General features: G+C 40.1%; 1 protein-coding gene across 3 annotated transcripts in view; it reads left to right on the top strand.

The window, feature by feature from the left end:
• Window positions 1-23,684, top strand: part of KLHL13 (kelch like family member 13) — a 151,967-nt gene that overhangs the window by 44,899 nt on the left and 83,384 nt on the right. The window contains exon 1 of one of the 3 annotated variants that reach the window (XM_073599148.1): window positions 1,474-2,108. The exons of 1 other annotated variant lie outside the window; for it this stretch is intronic. In XM_073599148.1, the coding sequence (XP_073455249.1) occupies window positions 2,029-2,108 (80 nt within the window). In that variant the 5' untranslated portion in view covers window positions 1,474-2,028. Of the gene's footprint in view, window positions 1-1,473; window positions 2,109-2,158; window positions 2,742-23,684 lie in introns of those variants that run through there. One more of the 3 variants, XM_073599147.1, reaches the window with a different exon arrangement.

The following is a 23,684-nucleotide window of genomic DNA, read 5'->3' as shown; positions in this document are numbered from 1 at the left end:
ACATGTGATCAGTTATGACACCAGCCATTTGATGGCTTGACAGTGTGAGAGCACAAGCAACTGTGACCATTCTCATTCTTGGCATGTTTAGACTTTACCTGCTTTGGGAAACTGGTAAATCAGTGGGTTTGTTCACTTGTTTTGTTCCCTAAGGCTGGGTTTGCGCTGATGTGATGTGTCAAATCGCATTGGATTCCCACAGGAATCGCACTGCGTTCCTGTGCAAATCCCATGCGATTCTGTGCCCACCATTTTGTATGGCTCAGATTGCACTGCATTTGCATGAAAAGGTGCAGGTCCCCCCCCCCCCCCCCCTTTTTTTTTTTTTTTTCTGCACTGCAATCTGATCGCATGGATGTTCATACCGATGCGATCTGCTTCAAGAAAATGCACTGCATTCTGTGACCTACTTTTGTGGTTTAGTTAACTTTTCATTGACCCTCGCAACACCTCATATGAACACAATGCGATGCTGGAAACACAGTGATTCCTGTCCGTTTCCCACTTCGCATCTGTTTTAAACTGAGCTTAACAAGTGGCCTTCCTGTGTCTGAGGTGTGTGAAAGGAAAGTGTGTTGCCTGCGGAGACCTACCAGAAGAATTGAAAATGGCTGCTTTAAGTAAGATAGTGGGCGGCACAGTGGTGTAGTGGGTAGCACTCTTGCCTATCAGTAAAAAGGGTCGCTGGTTGGTATCCCAATCACGACACTACCTGACTGGAGTTTGCATGTTCTCCCTTTGCCTGCGTGGGTTTCCTCTGGGTACTCCGGTTTCCTCCCACACTCCAAAGACATGCTGGTAGGTTAATTGGCTTCTGTCCAAAATTGGCCCTAGTATGTATGAATGTGATTTGGGGACCTTGGATTGTAGGGACCGATGTGTATGTGTGGAGCACTGTGTAAATTGACAGCGCTATATGGGAATAGGGATAATTGTAGACACACACCCACACTCAGGTTGAACTGGATGGACTGGTGTCTTTATTCAACCTTACTAGCTATGTAACTATGTAAGACAGTTCTGATTGATATTCTGACATACCTCCTTGGGATTTTCTAAAAGGAAAGCTAGCTTTTTTTTTTTTTCCTTTTTGTAGAATGATGTAAATATTCACTGGAATATTTATATCAATCAGACGTTTCCACAGAAATATGTAATTCTTGGGCTTGTTCAGATTGTTTACTTACCATAACACCATTTTGTATTATTATTATTATTATTATTGAATTATTGTGTTGCTGATGTAAACAATAATGATTTTTGGTTAAAAGGGCTTGGAGACTGAGCATTAACTGATTAAAATATAATTATGTGTATATGTAGAAATAGCATAAATGTATTCCTGACAATATTATTGGAAAAAAGGAAAAAAATAAATAAACACTGGCATGGTGTTGCATTGTACCAGTGCAAGGCAGCTATTGTGGGTCTGGTGCTCTTTTATTTGCTGATTAGCTATTGCACACCGTCCCTTTTGTAATGAAGCGCCTGAATTGCTGTTTATCTGCTGCTCTCAGTCTGAAATCTTCTTGTCAGTCAGCAGCCTCTGGAGGTCAGCAAACAGAGCATAGAGCTGCAGAGTGGCCCCAGATGGACACCTGCATGCCTGGCTTCCCTGTCAGTACTTTAGGCAATTTGTGATCTGTTCAGGGGGAGGGGTGAGCATTGAATTAGATTGTTGATAACGTCCCTACAAGGACTGCTATTAAGAGCACGCTTCTCTGCTGCAGAAGACACCGATATCCCTGAATCCACAGCATGTTAGCTGTACAAGATTTTCCTTTTCCAGAATGTGGCAAAAGACTAGGGAAATGAGAGCCATCAGCACAGCCAGACGTTCTGCAGAAATGTGCAGCACTTCATCTTTGAAATTTTGCATCCCAGTGAAGGATTAAAAGGACCGATTTTTTTATTTATTTTTTCTTTCACCCCTTCATAATGGCACTCTTGCATTGTTTGACCAGAGCTTGCTCCCGAGGAAGACAGGCTGCTGAATTTAGCCACTGATCACTCACAAGCCCTAAGGCTATGCTGAGATTTATATCCCATTTGTATTGTTGCAGCTCAAAGGAAGAATGTTCAGAGGATGACAAGTGTATTCTGAGTAGGTATGTTTTTATTTTATGCAAATCCACTTCTCCCTCCCTCTGTACTGGATAGAAATCAAGCTTTTAGTACGTTAGGCTCCTGATTAAAGTGCTGCAGTGTCCTTAACAGAATTCCATTAGAATCAAGAGTTTATTTGCATCTGATATCATTTTTACATGCTCAAAATCTAGCTGCATTGGACTGCTTTGTGCAGTGCAGTTTTTACTTTTTTTTTTTTTTTTTTTTCTTCCTGCCCTCTCCCTACAATCCACTGCAGTCAACGCATCCCTAACGAGGTGGCACTATTGTTGAGGTAGAACGATAGACTCATCATATCGCTTTAGGGGACAGGAGGATTTAAAAAGCGATGCCTGGCAACCCTATTTTACAGATTGGAAGCATCGGTTTGAGGGCATTGGCAATCATTTGCTTGTGTGCAGAGCAGCAGCAGAAGCAGCATCCACTGCGATGTCAGTAGTGTGTGGGATGGAAGTCCTAGTCGGTAGTCTGTTATGGAAACGCTGTTTACTGTTATTGTAGTACCGTGGTGACAACATGCCATTGAAATGGAAAACCAGCTCTCCTGCTATCTGGAAATTCCCTGTTCCTGTGCTTAAAACATCCAGGTCATCACTACTATCTCCAGCATACATGTAAGTGAGAGACATGAGGCAACCTCAGGTGGGCTTTCATTCAAAGGAATACCCTATGCTAAGACGGACCACTAGCATTTTGCTTGAGAAAGTTGTAACCATTTATTAAACTTTACATATTTTTTTTTTTATTTAATTAAATCAGATTTGAACAAATTTTAATATATTTATTATTATTTAAAAAATCAAACCTATTGTTTGCTGACTTTATCGGGTATTCTACTTTGAAAAAAGGTCCACCCTCAATATTAGTGGTCTTTGTAAGTTTCCCTAATCAACAACCTTTGGTGTTTTAGTATGTGTAAGGTGAACTACTATCCTCAATATATATGCTGGTTTTTGGCAAGACTTACCTCCTAGTGTTTGACCAATGATGTGCCCCAGCTTGTATACCATGCCAATAAACCTTCATAAATCATGGTTTCTCATGATTTATAACATGTGACCAGGTTGGTTGCTCCTATTCCCCTTTCTTCAAAATGTGTGCAATGCAAAGCATGTTTATGTATGTATTTGATAGATTTTAATGTATTTCTGGTTCTTGTCTGCACCCAACGTATCTACTGAACAGCTGTATGTCTTGTTCAATTTTTGAACTGTTTTTCAAACTAATTTATCAACCTTTTGGTTTTATAATATTTTAAGTGTCTGCGAGAGTTAACATCAAACTTTTTTTTTTTTTTTTATTTATTTAAGTACAGTACTCAGACATTGAAAGAAATTGTTTGTTTTTATTGGGCTTTGGGGCTCTTTCACAATCGCTGTATATCTTTCGCCCTTTAAAATGGATTTCCAGAATTGACTCGGTATAGATTTTTTTCTTAAAGCGGGCCCCCATGTGATATAGCTCACCCTTTAAACTTTAAAATGCCAAGCTGCCAAATTGATAGCTGCAAGTCTAATTTAGTTATTTTCCGTGTCCATTACTTCTATGTGTCCACCAGTTTTTGGAAGACCTGTATGATTTGGTTTATAATATTCACTTCTGTCTTTACATCAAGTACAATCATCAAGGGCTCTGAAATTGTTATGGCAACAGAAGATTCTGAATGCAGGTGCTGCCTTATCTGTGTTAAATAGGGGTTAACATTGATGCTGCAGACAAAGGTTTCATTGTGTACTACAGCACTGAAAAGGTCTCTCTGTCACCTTGATACTGGCTATTGTGCTGAGGTGTACATCAAATATAAAGTCTATAAGCAAATCTCAAGAATTGCTTATCAAATGGATTATTTAGCCCTTTTTAAAAAGAAAAAAAAAATCTGGATTTAAAAATCATTCTTATAAATTGCAGTGCAATGCAATTTTTTTCTTGCACAATGGACACTACCTAGATAATAACTTGTGAGTGGTTTAGTTACAGCTTTGTATGTTAACTAATGCTCAGGTGGTTTATGTGAATGTTTTTCAGACACTTCTCAAGTTTGTGATTTTTATCTGTGGACAGTGACGGCAATTAGGAAGTGGAGCAATGTATTTTGTTGCAAATACTGAAACCCCTTGAAAAGGGTTGAACAATCCCCAGGAGGCACATAATCAGTCATCCTAATAATTGGTGTTGGCATATACCTTGTTTGATCTTGTTCTCTTGTCAGTTTTTTCCCTGGGTCCTTGCAAGTGACTGTTGTCTTCTGTATTGGATTGGATTGAATTCTGCAACATTTTGTCCACCCTTGCGCTAAAGCTGGCCGAACACAAGTAGAATTTTGTTCGAAAACTTTTGTTTTTGGAATGTTCACTTGATTGTCTAATGGTTAATGAGGTCTGCATTGATGGGAAAATGTTTCTTAATCAAAGTATGCAAAATCGTACCTGTTCTTGTAATGTGTGTGTGCTAGGAAAAGTTGCATCTGGAATTGGAACTGAACTTTCATGGTCATGAAAATTATTGGAAAATGATGCGGTCATTAAAATCTGTAGTCATTTAGTAGTATCTACTTTATTTTTTTTTGGATTTGCGATTTAGTTGTAAACTAAACCAATTAAAAAAAAAAAATGTCTCTCATTAATAAGTAATTGAGTGCTGTTCCAATGGTTTCCGTGTCATTCCTTAGCTGTGTAAATTGCCCTTTAATTCCTTATATGTATTCCCTGTTTCATGTACAAATGTCCTAAAAATAATCAATTTGTTTAAATGGAAAAAAACTTGCCAATTTTGACCATTTTTGTTATATTTAAAGCTGTGTTATTAAGCCTATATATAAGAAGTGATGATGCTGATTAGCCTAGTATTTGTCAGTGAGCGCAATCATTTTACAGCATTGGTTTATTAGACCTGAGTTTTATTGTCAAGAACCTAGTTTAACACCTGTCTGTTGGTTGTACTTTGTAATTGCAACTGATTTAGAACAATAATCCAGTATTTGATCTCTAATTTTTTAATTTTTTTTTTTCCTTTTAGTCTCTGCCTCCATTCGTCATTAGTAATACTCGCATAAGAATGCAAGTGTTTTTGGTGTGTAGATTGCCCATGACCTAATTTTTTTTCATGATGTGAAGCAGCCTAAGGCCATGCACATTGTTTTTTTTTTTTTTTTTTTCCCCTGGCCTTGTTATGACCCATTTTTGCCTTCTCTCAATTGTTCTCTGTTCTTACTGAGGAACACATACCTTCCTTATTATAACAAGTTTATTCTATAGCTGTAGAGAATATTACACTAAATATAATTTTTTTTTTTCTTTTTGGCTTATAAAACTCTAATCTGCAACTTGCACTGCTGTGTTTTGTAACATGCTGGTTTAATTGTGACTATTGTAGTGTTTAATTGTCTATGGGAGTCACCATATTAGATGTTGGGCTAAACAAAATAAAATATCAGAAGTTTGTGTCTTGTAAGACTTGAGTTGATTTTTTTTTTTTTTTTTTTTCTGTTGAAATTGAGTCTGTCTTTTTTTTGTGGTCATAGGGCTGGTCTGGGACTTGTCTGTTTCACAAGTTCTTTACGGGAAGTAGTGCTTGAGTCATTTGGCCTGTTCACAAACTCAGTTGAGATGATCAAACCGGTACATATAATGATGCAGCCAGATGACTTATTTTGAACTAGATATGAAGACCATGTTTCTTGCCTTGAGGCTTCATTACCCAAAGTGTTGGATATGTACAACTGGTGATATACAAGCTCATTCAGGGAAGTTTTCAACTAGGCTCAACATCTAAAGGAGTTCTGGATGGAGGCATACATTTTTTTGTTTTGAAGTGTAAAGCAGTTTTCTACAAAAAGTGGCAAAGCTAGTTACATGCCCTCAATCTGATCAAGTTGGAAGGTGGTCTTTAACTGATGAACCCTTGCTGATTAACTGAGTAATGCTAAACATCTAAGAATACCAGCACTCAAAAATGCTTTGCTTTCTCCAGCAGCCTGACCTTAAAGGTTCGGGTTTAAAAAAAAAAAAAACTTGTGGCTGCGCTGCTATCTATCCAATCAGAACACGAGACACTGGCCAGAGGTGGTGTTCTCTTTCCCGTTGTGGTAGTTACGGGCTCAGGTAAGTATAAGGGTGCTGCAGCACAGGAGGTTTTTCATCTTAAGGGCACTTTTTACACTGGTAGCGCCCGGGCGTCGGCAGTAAAGTGCTGCTAACGGCCTAAAAAGGGTTGAAAGCGCTTGATTTCAATGGGCAGCGGCGCTTACACCATTCCTACAGTGCCTCAAAGATGCTTCTCTTATTTTTAGCGTCCTGCCAACGCATCGCTCCAGTGTGAAAGCAGAGGTGCTCTGCAGGTGCTATTTTTAACACTGTAGCTCCTGTAAAGCACCTCAGTGTGAAAGGGGTCTTATGCATAGAATGCATTTAGGTGAAAAACGGCGAGAGTTTACAACCCTTTTAAGGCCTCATGCACACTGGAGGATTTTAGGCCCCTTTCACACTGAGGCGCTTCTAAGCCACCAGTAAAATACTGAGCGCTTTTAAAGAGCTTTTCAGGTGCTTTTGAAGAGCTTTCCATTCATTTCAATGGAGAGGGGCATTTTTTCACCGCCCTGCCAGCGCACTGCCCCAGTGTGAAAGCATTCATTGATTTTAATGGAAATAGGTTTTCGTTAGCTTTTCGGGCGCTTTTTTTAGCGTGAAAGCACCTCAGTGTGAAAGGGGTCTTTGGCTTCAGGTGTTTTTTTTTTTTCTACAGCCAGTAAACTCCCCAGCATGTTATCCTATGTGTCCATGCACACATAGGCTGTTATGAGTGTTTTTTGGCAAGGGCGTTTTCTGGCTGGAAAAAAAACCAGAACTAGTGGGTTTTAAGAGGAGTTTTCAGCTGTAAAAATGCTCTAACTCTGAGAAAAGTTGAATAACAAGGCTATTTAGTGTTTATCAGCGTTTTTGAGCCATAGGCTTTTGTGGGAGTATGGTATTGCTAAAAAAAGCTAACAAATTCTACAGCTAAAGAATGTTAGAGGCCAGTGTGCGTGAGGCCTAAAATTCTTTAAAAGCCACAGAATTAGCGCCATGCGTTAACATTCATGAATTTATTATTACAGGTGCTTATATAGCGCTGTCAGTTTATGCAGTGCTTTACGTGTATATGTTTGTATGTATGTATGTATGTATGTGTAATAAAAAAAAATATGTATGTATGTCAATCTCTGCCCTCAAGGAGCTTACAATCTAAGGTTCCTAACTCGCATTCATACATGCACATACTAGGGCCAATTTAGACAAGAGCCAGTTAAAATACCAACGTAGCTTTGTTCTGGTTTCCATTGCTTATTTGGAAATAGGAAATCACTTTTAAATGTTTTTCCATTCTATTTCATTGCTGTTAGAAAATTAGTTATGTTATTTAAGTGATAGCCAAAGTTATTTTAAGCCATGGACCAAAATTCTTTGTGGCCTCAAGTGGGCATGTTGGAGAAAGCATTCTGTTAGATGATGGTTCTCTTAGAAGGTTGGTGTGCATGGTAAAAGAGTGCATTAGCTGCAGAGGCCTGTTTGGATTGGAGGGGGTCATCTTCAAATGACCACTGAAGCAAGGATTTGCATCTTGGTTCTCCAGACTAACCACATCTTCTATAGTATGCCATAGCTTGAAGTGATAGGAGTTCCCCCTCTTCTGTTCTATGTAATCTTTAATAGTAGTCAGCAGGATTTAATGAAGGTAGGGAATGCTTTCTCTGTCATTGCATGGCAAGAATAAAATGTCCGATTACTGTATTTAGGCATTTCAGTAATTCCTTTATTTTAAAACCATATCTTTCTTTCACATAACTATTGGAGTTCTTCTTCGCGGTACACTTAAGCATTAAGGCCACTTTCACACTGAGGCACTTTACAGGTGTTTTTGCGCTAAAAATAGCACTTGTAAACTGCCTCTTCTGCAGTCCCAGTGTGAGAGCCCGAGTGCTTTCACACTGGGGCGGTGCGCTTGCAGGACAGGAAAAAAAAAAAGTCCTGCAAGCAGCATCATTGGGGCAGCGTATATACCGCTCCTCCACTGCCCCCTGCCCATTGAAATGAAAAAGCGCTGATATAACAGTGGTAAAGCGCCGCTAAAACTAGCGGCACTTTACCGCTAACGCACACACTGCTTCAGTGTGAAAGTGGCCTAAATGACCAGAGCTGTGCTTTAATGCCTACCTGGCAAACTTGGTAGGCTAAGGAATAATTAACCTTTTAAAAGTTATTCATTGCTTTACTCATTAGCTGAGACTTGTGCAGACTGAAAGTGTCTGCTGTATTTAATAGGAAATGTTTAAAGATTACTAGTTGCTATGTATCTATAAAATAATTCTCTTTGTGGAATTGTGGATAAACTGCTCTGGCAACGAGCACATTTTAAAAGGTTTTTCCCTATTTAACACATGTAATACTTTAAACAACTTTTCAGACCAATCGGAAAAAATGTAGAAAATGTGTAATTCATCTATTTCTCTGCCTTTTATAAAATGGCTTTTTGGCTATTGGTGAGATTAATCAGCTGGGGTAAGTATGGAGATCCTGAGCTGTTCTCAGATTAGTCAGGTTGGTATCTCTATCATTGATTAATACTGTACAGCTATGTGGCTACAACCTGGCTATTCAAAAAAACCCAATATCTTTGTTCTATTTGTGACTTTTGGATTTTGAGGTTTTCACTCAAGAGACCCAAACCCAGAGAGGGGGCACAATAATTGCAACTCTTCTTATATGGATTATTCCCAATGTGAAAGATGGCTGCTGTGTTCACAAAATTGCAATGAGCTGCTGACATTAAAAACCTTTATCTAAAGCTGGCCGTAGATGGGTAGAATTTAGAATGAAATTTTTTGGAAAAAGAAGGTTCTAAGAAAGTTTGCTGTTCTAATGGTTAGTTAAAATTCCAAGGAGTAGGATGAAAATTGTTTTCTTTATTGAACCAATCTGTGGTGTTTGGTTGGTAAAGTCCGTCCATTCCAAAATAAAATGTTCAAATCAAACCATCATTTGAATGATAAACTAATATTCTGAGCATTATGTAGGAGTTTTTCCTAAGACTTTTCATTGGAGTTCTATCCATCTATGGCCCACTTAAACTTCTTAAAAAAAACAAACAAAAACATGCTCAATAGCTACCTTAATCTCCCCATGCACTGGCTCCTAGATTTATTTAAGTTTGATTTCTGCATTATTACTTGTATTCCGGATATTCACATTCTTTCTACTGTCTGTAACAACATACCAGCTTGGACTCTGCAGGGGTCATAAGTAGCACTCATTAGAGATCCAGGAAAAGTTAGTTTAAAAGTAGTTTTAGTACTCTAATGAGCAGATGGGAGTGGTACAAGTATAAAGCTTTTTAGCTATTGAGAAATGCGTGAAGAATTAAGGCAAGATCAACCGCAATGGGGCAATGATGAAACTTTTTAAACCGGTATCGACAACATAATTCAGTAACATCTTTGAGAGGGCATTGAAATAAAACCGTAGTTAACATTGTCACAAAGGGAAGGAAAGCAGTAAAGCTACCCATAAATCGCTTAACAGTTACAGCTTTCTGTAGCAAACTTAGTCATTTGAGTATACTGTATTAAATATATACAGTTCAGTGTCTGTATTATCTTCAGTATCTGATTCCTCCCAATGTAAATGGAAACCTATTCCAAGGTCTGGATGATGGTTTACAATGACTATTTTAAAATATTGGGGTGCTGTAATAACATGCCACCACGGACACCATCTGTATTCAGTTTGTACACTCTCGGATACTCTGTTTCCTTCCACAATTAAAGAAAAACTCTTGTTGGTTTACACTTTCACCCTCTTTTGTTTTAAAAAGAATGCCAGCTTTTTCACATTGTGTATGTAAATGAATCACAATCATGCTGTCACTTAGTGTGTAACTTACCTCCCATAGCTGTATACAGCAGGTTTCTGTGTCTGTGAAGTCACTCCTCCTCCTCCTGGCTGAGTTTCAGAGTTCTCGGACTTCCTGTTTCCTTCCTTTTCCAGTCCAGATATTACAAATTCCATGATCCTTTGTAGCTTCAGAGTGGGCTATGGGAGTCAATTTTACCAGTTTTGCGATTTGATGTGGGTGGGTGCTAGGGTTACTGTGGGTGTTTCTGGGCCTTTATGTGGGTGGTGAAAGGTGTAAATGTGTCCTACCTTCTCCCTTGTCATTCCTTACAGCATGCCAGAGAATAATGGCTTACTGCAAGATTACAGAAGGTGGTCTATGGGAGGGTGTTATGAAGATTTTTCATTCATATGTAAATGAATCCCTTCACAGAGAGCAAGACTGTGGGAGGGTGGGATCTGAGGGGTGGGACTCTCCCTGTTCACACTGGTCAGCATATTTAACTGGGCTGAATTGAATTCTGATTGTGATCCATTCCAACTTGCTGGCAGCAGCACAGCTAGCTTTCAGAGCAGGCTGTGTATGAAGGGGTTTCCTTCTTGAATAATGCTGTGAGGCGGGACTTGGGAGGTTTGGACTCTTCTTGTAGGTGTGACTGGGTGGGATTCAATGCTAATTAGGATATATTCAATACCTTCACAATTCTGATGGTAGGTGGAAGTTGCATCGTTTGCGGAGTCTGAAAGACTACAAAGGGGAGTGTTGGACTCTTCCTGCTGAAGGAAGTGGCCGTGGAAGGAACAGAGTCTATCAGCAGGATATGCAGAGTGTCATATGATACAAAACATCATTTTTGTGGTTGGGGGAGGTTGTATACTCTTGCTCCATGCTTGTAAGTTTGGGTTTTTGTGGGGTACTGGAATATGTTAGAAGCACACTGAATGCACTGTAGTATTGGGAGTCCCCTATGTAGCTGTGGTATCACTTTGCTTTGTATAACCATAGAAAAGTTTTGTTTGAAAAAAAAAAAAAATCCAAATTTCACTCTAGATTTGCTACATCAAAAACTACCCACTTAATACTTTCAGAATTTCAGAAAGAGCACTGTAATGACTAAGGAGAAAACTAAGCAGGTTGTTGTAGTTATTTAAAGAAGCTAATTAAGGATGAAACTTGCAATGTAGAAAATTTGGACTTGCCAGGTATGATATTTTTTGATACACAAGGGTACCTGAAATTTGACCTAAAGCCTGCTGCAGGAGTCAAGTGTTACTAATCCCACAACAGTTAAATCAGTCTGTATATGCAGTAAAGCATGCCGGTTAGACTCGCTGTGGAACCTAAGGGGTTTATCCTCTGCATTGTGTAAAAAGGCTGTTTGAGCCTGTTTTCTCTGTTCCTCCCCTTCAACAGTCACCAATCTATCTCCTGATAAGACAGAGGCTAGGGGACAAGCTGCACATACATGCTCAGTATTGTGTGTATTTTTTTTTTTTTTCTTCTTGGGTGGGTGCATGTGGTCAGCGCAGGGCCCATCAGCACTGTCCAGACAGAGGGTCAGGGGACCTACAGCCTCATAGGACAGTCAGAGGAGAACAAAAACTCCTTCTACAAGCTTTAACCAGACATTGATAGAAGTCACACAACTGCTTTAATGGCTGATGAGAAAAGGTATTTAGTAGTTTATATTTAGTAAAACAATTGAATTTTCATGTACTGTGGGATACCAGATATAGTGAATGCAGGTTCCTGGGTTTAGTAACATTTAACCACTTCCCACCCACCATATAGCAATATGACGTCAGCAAAGTGGTTCTGTTATCCTGACCGGACATCCTATGATGTGATCAGGAGAACAAGACAGCGCGGCAATTGATGGTGCGGTGTGTCAATCTGACACACCATATCTCGATCTGGGTAAAGAGCCTCTGATACACGGCTTTTCCTATTTACACTGTGATCAGCTGTGATTGGACACAGCTGATCACGGTGTAAACAGGAAAAGCCTTGTATCGGCTTTTCCTCACTTGCGTCTGACAGATGTGAGTAGAGGAGAGCTGATTGGCGGCTCTCCTGATGGGGGGGGGGGGGGGGTGCCTGCGCTGATCATCAGCGCAGCTCCCCTGAGGATGCCCACCCAGGACCACCAGGGATGCCAATGTGTGCCCACATAGCAATGGTTCCTGTCAGCGAAGGAGCAAACGTCCTTATTTTACAAAATTTTATAACAGAAACTGAACTTTTTTTTCCCGAAATTTTCGGTACTTTTTAAATTGTTTAGTTTTTTTTATTTTATGGGAACAAAATTTATAAAAATTTTGTTTGAGTACAGCATAGCATGACCGCACAATTGTCATTTAAACAGCAACAGCGCTGAAGGCTGAAAATTGGCTTGGGAAGAAAATGGTCGTCCGAGGAAGGATCGTACAATTTTTGGATCGTGTGTACACTACTTTCGACAGCCAATCACGACCTTTCATCTGATCTTATTCGGGCATGCACGCAAATTTTCCTCGTACGATTCCAGATCGTACGATTTTCGGTTAGTCAGTATAGTTGTCGTCCGAAAATTTAATACAAATACATTACAACACATGACATCACTTCAGTTTTTTTTTTTTTTTCTGTCGTACGAGAATTTTCGTGACTTTATTTAGCTATTCAACTTCTACTTGCGACTATTAAGATAAAGAGATACATTGTAACGCTTTAGTCCTTTTAGATCAAAGGAATCAACTTCAGTCTGTAAATGAGGGAAGTTTAACCACTTAAAGACTAAACCTTTTTCTGACACTTGTTGGTTACAAGATAAAATCAATATTTTTTTTGCTAGAAAATCACTGGGGAGTGGGGAGGGACACCCACTTCAAGGGTCAAGATTTTCCATCTTTGGAGTTCGGTTTTAGCATAGGTTTTCATAATGATCTCCCTGCTACTCTGCTGAGGTCTGCGCAACCCTCAGGATAAGTTAATTTAAAGACGCACGTGGACACATTACCTAATGTATGAGGAGTTATCTTATAGCTTTGATTAGCTTTATACTGCTTTGCCGTTCTAACCATATTCCTTTTAATGCCTGTGCCCAACTAAAACCAAACCTAAAAAAAAAAATCACACAAAAGTTGTTCTGTAATAAAAAAAAAGTGAGTTGTTTTTTTGACCTTGAGATTAGATTGCTTAGTAAGCTCTCCTATCCAATTGCAATGTTTAGGTACATTTTATATTTAGTTTGCATTGTGATTTAAATCATATGCATTTGATATTCTGCTTCTAAACAAATTTGCTTTTCTATTTAGAAAATATTATCATGGATGACAAGCAGTCACTGACCGTTGCCCAATATTCCAAATTGATTGCAACACCATTTATTGGTTGGCAGTATAAACTGATGAGCAGCCAGTCCTGCATTCCTCTTAGTAGAGCCTTGACTTCTGAAATGCGTTATCTTTTGTTACTAGCCTAGACTCTCAGCCCAGATGTAGGCTGAGCTGCCTCCACATCAGTGGAGCAGTGAGGGCACAGTTTCTTGCTACCCTATGAGAGCGTTCCACTAAGTGCCTTCCTTGGAGCTCCCTGACCTTCTGCTGGCCACAGTGTGTGAGCTTCCACAAAGAGCACTGTAGTTTGGCTGTTGAGTTTATACTGCCACCAGCATCTATGAGTGTAGTTGCGTTTTTTTGTTGTTTTGTTTTATTAATAGTTTTTAATTACATGAGGGTTGGTGCACTTTCTAGGGTTGATGTCCCTATCTGCCTCTCAACCTTCAGGACATAAAACTTCACCAGGCTGTGGCTTGGATTTTGGAGGCCTTCTGGTCTGTGACAATATTTTTCTTGCCAGATATCAACCACAAGTTACTACTACTACTACTACTACTACTACTACGCGGTGTACTAACCTTCTTCCCATTTCTTTTGAATGGAGAACCACAGTCAAAACCAAATACTTTTCTTTGCAAAGAAACATACGTTTAAAAAAAAAAAAAAAAAAAAAAGGGCAATGCCAACGAACAGAAATACTAATAATAAATTCATAAGAGAAAAAAACTAATCATGCAAAAGTCAATTAAAGTGGTTAAATAAACAGCACAACTATTAATTGCAACTTGTGAAGTATCAAATGTAACATTTCAGTAAGTGTCTATATATTCTAAAATCAATAAAGTCCACAAGCTTCTGTATTTTTTTTCCCACCTCCTCTGTGTGATATCAGCTCCTATACAAGAAATCGCACATTGGCTAACCCGCCTGTCAGATCCCAGATTGCAATCATCTTGACAGCAGGTTACCTGTGTGCTACAGTAACTCTCGTCAGTTCATGCTATGGTTCTTCCATGGTGGTCCACAGAATGGTCTCTTATACATTCCTAAACAAAGCTGGAGGAGACTAATCCTATCATACCTATGTATTTTGTATAGGGCTAGAAAACAAACCAAAACCCTTGAATATAGTGATGTGAACTCATTACAATGAGACGCCACACCTTCTAGATCCCGTCACAGGAAGATATATAAATTTCACCTGTGACCTCCGGAGGAGGCAACAGAACTAGTAGAGAGGTGGAGACAGTGACATCAATACCTGTGCCACGATATACAGTATATTCACGGATTTGCATAATTAGCTTTTTGTTTTTTCCCCAGAAATAAAGGGTGAAATAAACGGTGAAAGGGTATGTGGGCATTTTTCAAACCTCCAAGAATGCTCTGGCAAACCACTTGCATCGGGAAGTTTATTGGCCAGAAATCTGTAGTGCTCCTGGTATAGACTGAAATGATTTTTTTTTTTTGTTTTGATCCATCTGCGCACTACAATTTCCCTGATGTGTTGCTTTTTAAAGACCTGCATATAATGTGTTCCTTCGATTACATCTGTTTGATGTGCTATGTATATCTTCCTTTAATTTTTATGTTTTATAAAGAGCACATTCTTTTACAAGGTCTCGTAGAGGACATAGTCAATCATGTTGCAAATCTTGTAAATTTAGCCCTATCGGTTGAGTTAATTTCTTAATTGTGCAGAGCTACAATTTTTGTTCTCTGTATCACTGCTTTATATTGCCTTTGAGTACATTTTGGGTTTTTTTTTTTGTATGTTGCCTAATTTGTGATAGGGGTCTCTAAGTTCAGAAACTATCACTATGTTGTATGTTTAGTGGAGCAGTTTTTTTTTTTTTTGACAGGTGAGCATGTGCCTCATCAGTCAAGAGATGTTTTCTGTAGTGATGGTGGAGCTGCACGATTAATTGTTAAAGAATCGAGATCACGACTCTACCGCCCCCCCCCCCCCCCCCCCCCCCCCCCCCCCCCCCATCTTAAAACAGCATTTTTTCCATTCAGTGCAGAGCCATTCTCTGCTCACTGCTGACAGCTGCCACATACTAAAAACAGGCAGCCTGCCAAGTTTATCACAACATTGCTTAGACAGAGATAACTATAAACATTGTAACATTTCATTTTTAGATCAAAGGGATGAGCTTGTGTCTGTAAATGAGGGCAGTTTAACCACTTAAAGACTAAACCTTTTTTTGACACTTGTTGCGCATATGTATATATACTATATTTTCGTCACACTCTATTTGCGCAGCGGCCTTTCAAACGCAATTTAAAAAAAAATACACTTTAATAAATTAAAACTAAACAGTAAAGTTAGCCCACTTTTTTGTATAATGTGAAAGATGTTACACCGTGAGAATCATGAGAGAATCATGATCTTAGTTTAAGCAAAAAAATTGTGATTCACATTTTAGCCAGAATCGTGCAGCTTTAATTGAGGGCAGAGGAATAAATGGCCAGACGTTCACTGGGATTAAAATCAATGGCTCGCTCTCTTCTACCTTCTCATTGGGCAGCGGTACTAGACAGGGATGCCCCTTGTCACCTTATTGTTTTATAGCCACAAGTTTAATAAATCCAAAATATAAAGGGGATAAGCGTAAGGCCAAAAGGAACATAAATTAGTCACGTTGTGTATTCGCTCACCTGAAATATGTCTTCACTCCCTCCTGCAGAAATGTACCAGTCTTATGGTTCATACACATGATCAGAAAATCATAGACAAATACCGCTTTGGAAGCAATTGTACAATAATCTGATCATTAATATTCAGCTTTTGAGCGCTGATCATGACAGTTCATCTGCTATTATCTGATGGGATAAGCATGAAAAAAAATTCTTGTACAGTTTTTCTGTTTTTTTTTTAATCAGTACAATTGTCCGAAAATGCAATACAAGCACACTACAAGACATTACATCACGTTCAAATTTTTATTCTGTCGTGCGAGAATTTTTGCCTGTTTAGTAAACTGAACTCTTCATTTTCAATCTGAGACTAACATGCAAAAAAGACGCTCAAAAGACGCTCAGTCAAATAATTGCCAGACCATTGTTCCTAATTTTTACAGACAGTCTACTGACTGGAATGGTACCAGCTGAGTGGAGAAAAGCCAATGTAGCACCAATATTTAAAAAGGGCCCAAAATACATCCCTGGGAATTACAGACCAGTTAGCCTAACATCAATAGTATGTAAACTCTTGGAGGGGATGATAAGGGACTATATACAAGATTTTAGTAATGAGAATGGTATCATTAGCAGTAATCAGCATGGATTCACGAATAATAGTTCTTGCCAAACCAATCTATTAACCTTCTATGAGGAGGTGATTTGCCATTTAAAAGGAAGGCCCGTAGACGTGGTGTATCTGGATTTTGCAAAAGCATTTGACACAGTTCCCCATAAACGTTTACTGTACAAAATAAGGTCCGTTGGCATGGACCATAGGGTGAGTACATGGATTGAAAACTGGCTACAAGGCCGAGTTCAGAGGGTGGTGATAAATGGGGAGTACTCGGAATGGTCAGGGGTGGGTAGTGGGGTTCCCCAGGGTTCTGTGCTGGGACCAATCCTATTTAATTTGTTCATAAACGACCTGGAGGATGGAGTAAACAGTTCAACCTCTGTATTTGCAGACGATACTAAGCTAAGCAGGGCAATAACTTCTCCGCAGGATGAGGAAACCTTGCAAAAAGTTCTGAGCAAATGAATGGGCTGGGCAGCTACATGGAAAATGAGGTTCAATGTAGAAAAATGTAAAATAATGCATTTGGGTGGCAAAATATTAATACTATATATTAATCTATACACTGGGGGGAGAACCTCTGGGGGAATCTAGGATGGAAAAGGACCTGGGGGTCCTAGTAGATGAGAGGCTCAGTAATGGCATGCAATGCCAAGCTGCTGCTAACAAAGCAAACAGAATATTGGCATGCATTAAAAAGGGGATCAACTCCAGAGATAAAACGATAATTCTCCCACTTTACAAGAGACTGGTCTGGCCTCACCTGGAGTATGCTGTCCAGTTCTGGGCACCAGTCCTCAGGAAGGATGTACTGGAAATGGACCGAGTACAAAGAAGGGCAACAAAGCTAATAAAGGGTCTGGAGGATATTAGTTATGAAGAAAGGTTGCGAGCGCTGAACTTGTTCTCTCTGGTGAAGAGACGCTTGAGAGGGGATATGATTTCAATATACAAATACCATACTGGTGACCCCACAATAGGGATAAAACGTTTTCGCAGAAGGGCGTTTAACAAGACTCCTGGCCACTCATTAAAATTAGAAGAAAAGAGGTTTAACCTTAAACTGTGTAGAGTTTCTTTACTGTAAGAGCGTCAAGGATGCGGAATTCCCTTCCACAGGCGGTGGTCTCAGCGGGGAGCATTGATTAGTTTCAAGAAACTATTAGATAAGCACCTGAATGACCGCAACATACAGGGATATACAATGTAATACTGACATATAATCACACACACAAGTTAGACTTGACGGACGTGTGTCTTTTTTTTCAACCTCGCCTACTATGTAACTCATTCGTCCGATATTCTCATCTTGTATACCAGGCATTAGTCACCCATTGAGTTGTAATGTAAAAAATTACATAATTGGAGACCCTGGGCTTTGGGATGTAAGACAAACCAATTTCCATTTATATGGAAGGAAAGCTTGGGTATTGGGGATTGTCTTAGCCTGTGATCCTTCTGATCTCTACACCTATAATTTCCAATCTCTTAAGAGGTTTTCTTATGCTTTGGAAAGCATCTGCCTAGCTTTTCATACTTGGGTTGTACCAGAATAGGTAAAATGAATCTTTTTTTTACTACCATTTTTTTTTCAAATACTGCCAATCGCCTACCTACAAATGTTATTTGGTCTTTAAGTAAAGGCTAATGTCTGGTTGAATTGGAAACCATGATTATGTTAACAATGATTGAATTGTCAAAAGGACTCTTGGGGGCTAGGTTTGCTGGATTTTTGAAATAGTGCTAGGCAGTATTACTATCTAGAACATTGAATTGGCACTTTGGGAACAAATGGATAACAAACTCACCCTTGATATCCCATCGTTTTTATAAGAAGTCTTCCAAAACCTCTGCATTCTTTTGAGGCTGTTTATTCTATAGAAAAGATTTTTTGTTGTTGCTAAGCTTAGGTCCAACCCACTGTCTCATCATAGCTGTATAAACCCCTACTCACTCTTGATTACACAGGCAATTTGTTTTGCATAGTTGAATGGGATGGAGATTTGGATTCAAATATTTCTTCAGATGTAATAAATAAAATACTGAAATTGGTGCCCTTTTTTTTTTATTTTTATAAATCCCTCTGTTGCAGAGAATAACAAAATTGTTGACCAGGTAGTATTCTAGCTCTGTGTGCTTACATAAATGGGATAAGCAGGAGTCCTTATCATGCTGGAAATGTAATCAAGTATTGGGGACATTGTCCCATATATGTAATGGTGCTGCCTCCAATTCAGATATACTGGAGACAAATATTTAACTGGTGAACCAGATATAATACGTCTCCATTCCCCTTTGCCTCATGGGTGGTCTTGTTCCACAAAAGTAAATTTTCATTCTTAAAATATAAAAAAAAGCTAGCTTACTGTTGAATGCAGACAGAAGTGAAATTCCCGACCAATGGACAACTTCAGCTACTCTCCCCCACCCCCCCCCCCACCCCCCCCCAGTGGCTTAATTGCTTCTTGTTATATACGTTCACCAGCCACTTTATTAGGTACACCCTGCTAGTCCTGGGGTGGACCCCTTTTGCCTTCAGAACTGCCTTAATTCTTTGTGGCATAGATTCAACAAGGTGTTGGAAACATTCCTCAGTTTTTTCTTGATATTGATATGATGGCATCAGTTGCAGATTTTTCGGCTGCACATTCATGATGCAAATCTCCCATTCCACCACATCCCAAAGGTGCTCTATTGGATTGAGATATGATGACTGTGGAGTCCATTGGAGTACAGTGATCTCATTTGTCATGTTCAAGAAACCGATTTGAGCTTTGTGACATGGTGCATTATCCTGCTAGTAGTAGCCATCAGAAGATGGGGTTCACTGTAGTCATAAAGGGATGGACATGGTTAGCAACAATACTCACTTAGGCCATGACTTTTTTAAATGATTCTCGATTGGTATGAAGGGACCCAAAGTGTGCCAAGTAAATGCCCCCCACACCATTACACCACCACCAGTCTGAACCATTGATACAAGGCAGGATGGATCCATGCTTTCATGTTTACAACAAATTCTGACCCTACCATCTGACTGTCGCTGCTGAAATCAAGACTCGTCAGACCAGGCAACATCTTTCCGATCTTCTATTATCCAATTTTGGTGAACCTTTGCAAATTGTAGCCTCCGTTTCTCGTACTTGGCTAACTGCTGTTGTAGCCCATCTGCTTCAAGGTTCGATGTGTTGTGTGTTCAGAGATTGTATTCTGCATACCTTGGTTGTAAAGCGTGGTTATTTGAGTTACTGTTGCCTTTCTATCATCTTGAACAAGTCTACCTATGCGCCCCTGACATCAACAAGGCATTTTCGTCCACACAACTACCGCTCACTGAATATTTTCTCTTTTTTTGTTAAGCCCAGAGAGGATTGTGCATGAAAATCGCAGTAGATCAGCAGTTGCCAGATACTCAGTCCAGCCTATCTGGCACCATGCCTTGTTCAAAGTCATTTAAATCCCTTTTCTTCCCCATTCTGATGCTCAGTTTGGTCTTCGCCACATCTATGTGCCTAAATGCATTGAGTTGCTGCCATGTGATTAGCTGATTAGCAATTTGTGTTTTACCAAACATTTGAACAGGTGTACCTAATAAAGTGGCCAGTGAGTGCATAATCGGACACTCGCCTGTCCCAGGGTCCATCGGTGCGAGGGTACGAAGCCCCACTCATCTCCCCCCCTCCTCTCTGTGGCGCCGGCATTGTAACTGGGTGCCCGGCTGTGGCTTCACAGCCGGGCACCCAGTGCACATGTGCGAGCCGTGCCGTGACTGGCCGGGCAATCATCTGAGACCTTTGACGTGTCCCAGATGATTGCTGAGAGGCAGGGGAGAGAGGTTATCTCCCTTCTGGTGCCGTGGTGCGCCAGGAGGAAGTGGGAGCTGGGACCCTCTGAAAAGAGGGTACTGGCACCCCCCTCCACAAAGAAAATGACATGCCAAATGTGGCATGTCAGGGGGTCACACCTCCCTTAAAGCGGAAGTTCCATTTTTGGGTGGAACTCCGCGTTAATGTGCTTCTTCTTGCAACACTCCTTTGTTACCTTGACTGTATATTTTGGGTCTTTGTCATGCTGGAAGACCCATCCAAGACCCATCTTCAGTGTTCTGGCTGAGGCAAGAAGGTTCTCATCCAAGATTTTACAATACATGGACCCGTCTATTGGCCCCTTAATGCGGCAAAGTTGGCCTGTACTTTTAGAAGAGAAATGGCTCCAAAGCATAATGTTTCCACCTCGTGCTTGACTGTGTTCTTAGGGTCATAGTCACCTTTTTTCTTCCTTCAAACACGGTGAGTCGAGTTAATGCCAAAGAGCTCAATTTTGGTCTTCTGACCACAGCACTTTCATCCTTCTCTGAATCATTTAGATATTCATTGGCAGACTTCAAATGGGCATGTTCATGTGCCTTCTTGAGGAGAGGGACCTTGCGGGCATTGCAGGATTGGAGTCCATGGCGGCGTACTGTTACCAATGTTTTTTTTGGTGACTGTGATCCCAACTGCCTTGAGATCATTCAGAAGCTCCCGTGTAGTTCTAGGCTGATCCCTTACTTTTCTCATGTTCATCCTTACCCCATGAGGCGAAAATCTTGCATGGAGCTCCAGACTGAGGGTGATTGATGGTTATTTTGTATTTCTTCCATTTGCAAATCGCTTCTTGCTAATGGTCTTGTAGCCCATTCCAGCCTTGTGCAGGTCTGCAATCTTTTTTACCTGAAGTCCTTTGACAGCTCTTTGGTCTTGCTCATAATAGTGAGGTGTAATGGAAGAAAGATTCTGCAGACAGGTTTTTTTTAATACACATAATGAGTTGTCGTTGGGAGCACCATCTTGAATTGACAGAACTAATCTGTATACCACATGAGCACATACTGTAGCCAGTCTGTGAGAGTCAGAATTATTATTAGTTGGTAGGGGATCAAATACTTATTTTACTCACTGAACTGCAACTCAATTTTTATAACATTTTGTATCGTGTTTTTTCTAGATTTTTGGTTGATAGGTGTATTTTTAATGATAGAGACAGACTATGATAAAAAAAATTAAAGACCCTTCCTTTCTTTGTAAGTGGGCAAACATACAAGTCTGCGGGGGATCAAATAATTCCCCACTGTAGTATATCCTGTTTGTTATTTTAAAAAAAATCCCTTTACAGTCACTTTAACAGAGAAACAGATCTATTATCAAATATTTCTGTTCTTTTTTTCTGAGCCTGCTGTCACATAAAAATTGTAATGGGGTCATAGTTCTTTCAGTTGTCAGAGCTCTCTGTGTACAGAAATTTATCAGAAGAATGCATCACTGCTGATGAATGGTCCCTGATCTCCTCTTTAAGGAGAAGTCCAGCCAAAGCTCGTTTGGCTGGGCTTCTCCTATGGATCACATGAGTGCAATTCGTTTTTTGACCTCTGTTTTTAAATATAATGCCTGAAAACAATTAGGTGATATTAAACCCAAAACCAAAAATGTAATATATTGCAGCTTACCAATCATTAGATGTGGTGGCTTTATTAGCTTGCTTTTTATTTTATTTTATTTTTTATTGATATCTGGCCAGTAACACACCACTGTATTAGAATGCCCCCACTCTGGATGAAGGAGCAGCTTTGGACAGCAGCGTTGTTAACTACTTCAGTACAGGGCACTTATACACCTTCCTGCCCAGACCAATTTTCAGCTTTCAGCGCTGTAGCACTTTGAATGACAATTGCGCGATCATGCTACACTGTACCCAAACTAAATTTTTATCATTTTGTTCCCACAAATAGAGCTTTCTTTTGGTGGTATTTGATCACCTTTTTTTTTTTTTTTTGTTTTTTTTTTTTTTGTTTCTGTTACAAAACTTTGTAAATAAGTAAATTTTCTCCTTCACTGATGGGGCTGCACTGACGGGCACTGATAAGGCAGGACCGATGGGCACTAATAGGTGGCACGGATGGGCACTGATGTACACTAATGGATGGTACTCAGTGCCAAACAATAATGCCTGCCAATCAGTGATGCCCAATGTGGGCACTGATTGGCATCCATTGTGGGCACTGATTGGCATACCTGATGGTGACTAGTGGTAGGCATCCCTGTTGGTCCTGGTGGTGTCCCTGGTGGTCCGGTGTGGTCATCCTCGGGGGGCTGCACTGATAATCAATCAGCACAGACCCCCCCCTGTCAGAAGAGCAGGCGATCGGCTCTCCTCTGCTCGCGTCTGACAGACGCAAGTGAGGAAAAGCCGATCAATGGCTCTTCCTGTTTACATCGTGATCAGCCGTGATTGGACATGGCTGATCATGTGGTAAAGGGTCTCCATCCAAGACTCTTTACCTAGATCGGAGTTGCAGTGTGTCAGACTGACACACCGCAACAACGATCGTCATGATGCGTGCCCCTGGGGGCGCGCAGAGGCTTGTTATCCTGAAAGATGTCATATGACATCCAGTCAGGATAACACAACCACTTTGCCGACGTCATTTTGCTATATGGCAGGCGGCAAGTGGTTAATCTGGGGGGAGGGGAGTGTTTGAAGCACTAGCAGATTTAAATATACTAACATATTGAAGCTGAACTCCAGCTAATACTTTATAAGCGGGTACAGCAAACTGTGTTTTCCCTTTTGGGATACAGGTATTACTTGAATAAAAGCTGGCCATTGTGAGCACCCCTGTCAGTGTTAGCTTGTCTCAACCCTGTAAGGGTTCTTTCACACTTGTGTTAAGTTTTAAAGCAGCCTAAAAACACATTAATGCACCTATAGCATTAATGAGCATTTAGGGTGTGTTTTACAGGTGTTCATCTGTTGCATCAGGCAACACTTTTCAAACACCCCGTGTGTGTGTTTTTTTTTTTTTTTTCTCTTACAAGGCTAAAATGGAAATGTTATCACTTTTGACGCTTTGCAACCGCACTGTAAACGCCAAAGCGTCAACGCTTGCCTTGCAGCACAATGCAGCAACACTAACGCTGCAGTGTGAACATCGCCATCTGCTCCCTATTGTAAAAATTCTATGTAACATTAATTGGAGTTCGGGAAGCATTAAATGCGACCCAATCGCCTATTTTTAAAGAGCCTTTTAAAGTGTGAAAGAGCCTTAACAGCTTGTTCTGTTGAAAAACAAACTT

The sequence above is a fragment of the Aquarana catesbeiana genome, linkage group LG09 (assembly GCF_042186555.1).
Source record: "Aquarana catesbeiana isolate 2022-GZ linkage group LG09, ASM4218655v1, whole genome shotgun sequence".
In the NCBI taxonomy this organism is placed as follows: Eukaryota; Metazoa; Chordata; class Amphibia; order Anura; family Ranidae; genus Aquarana; species Aquarana catesbeiana.
The sequence above is the reverse complement of the archived record's forward strand: the minus strand, read 5'-3'. Positions and strand labels throughout refer to the sequence as shown.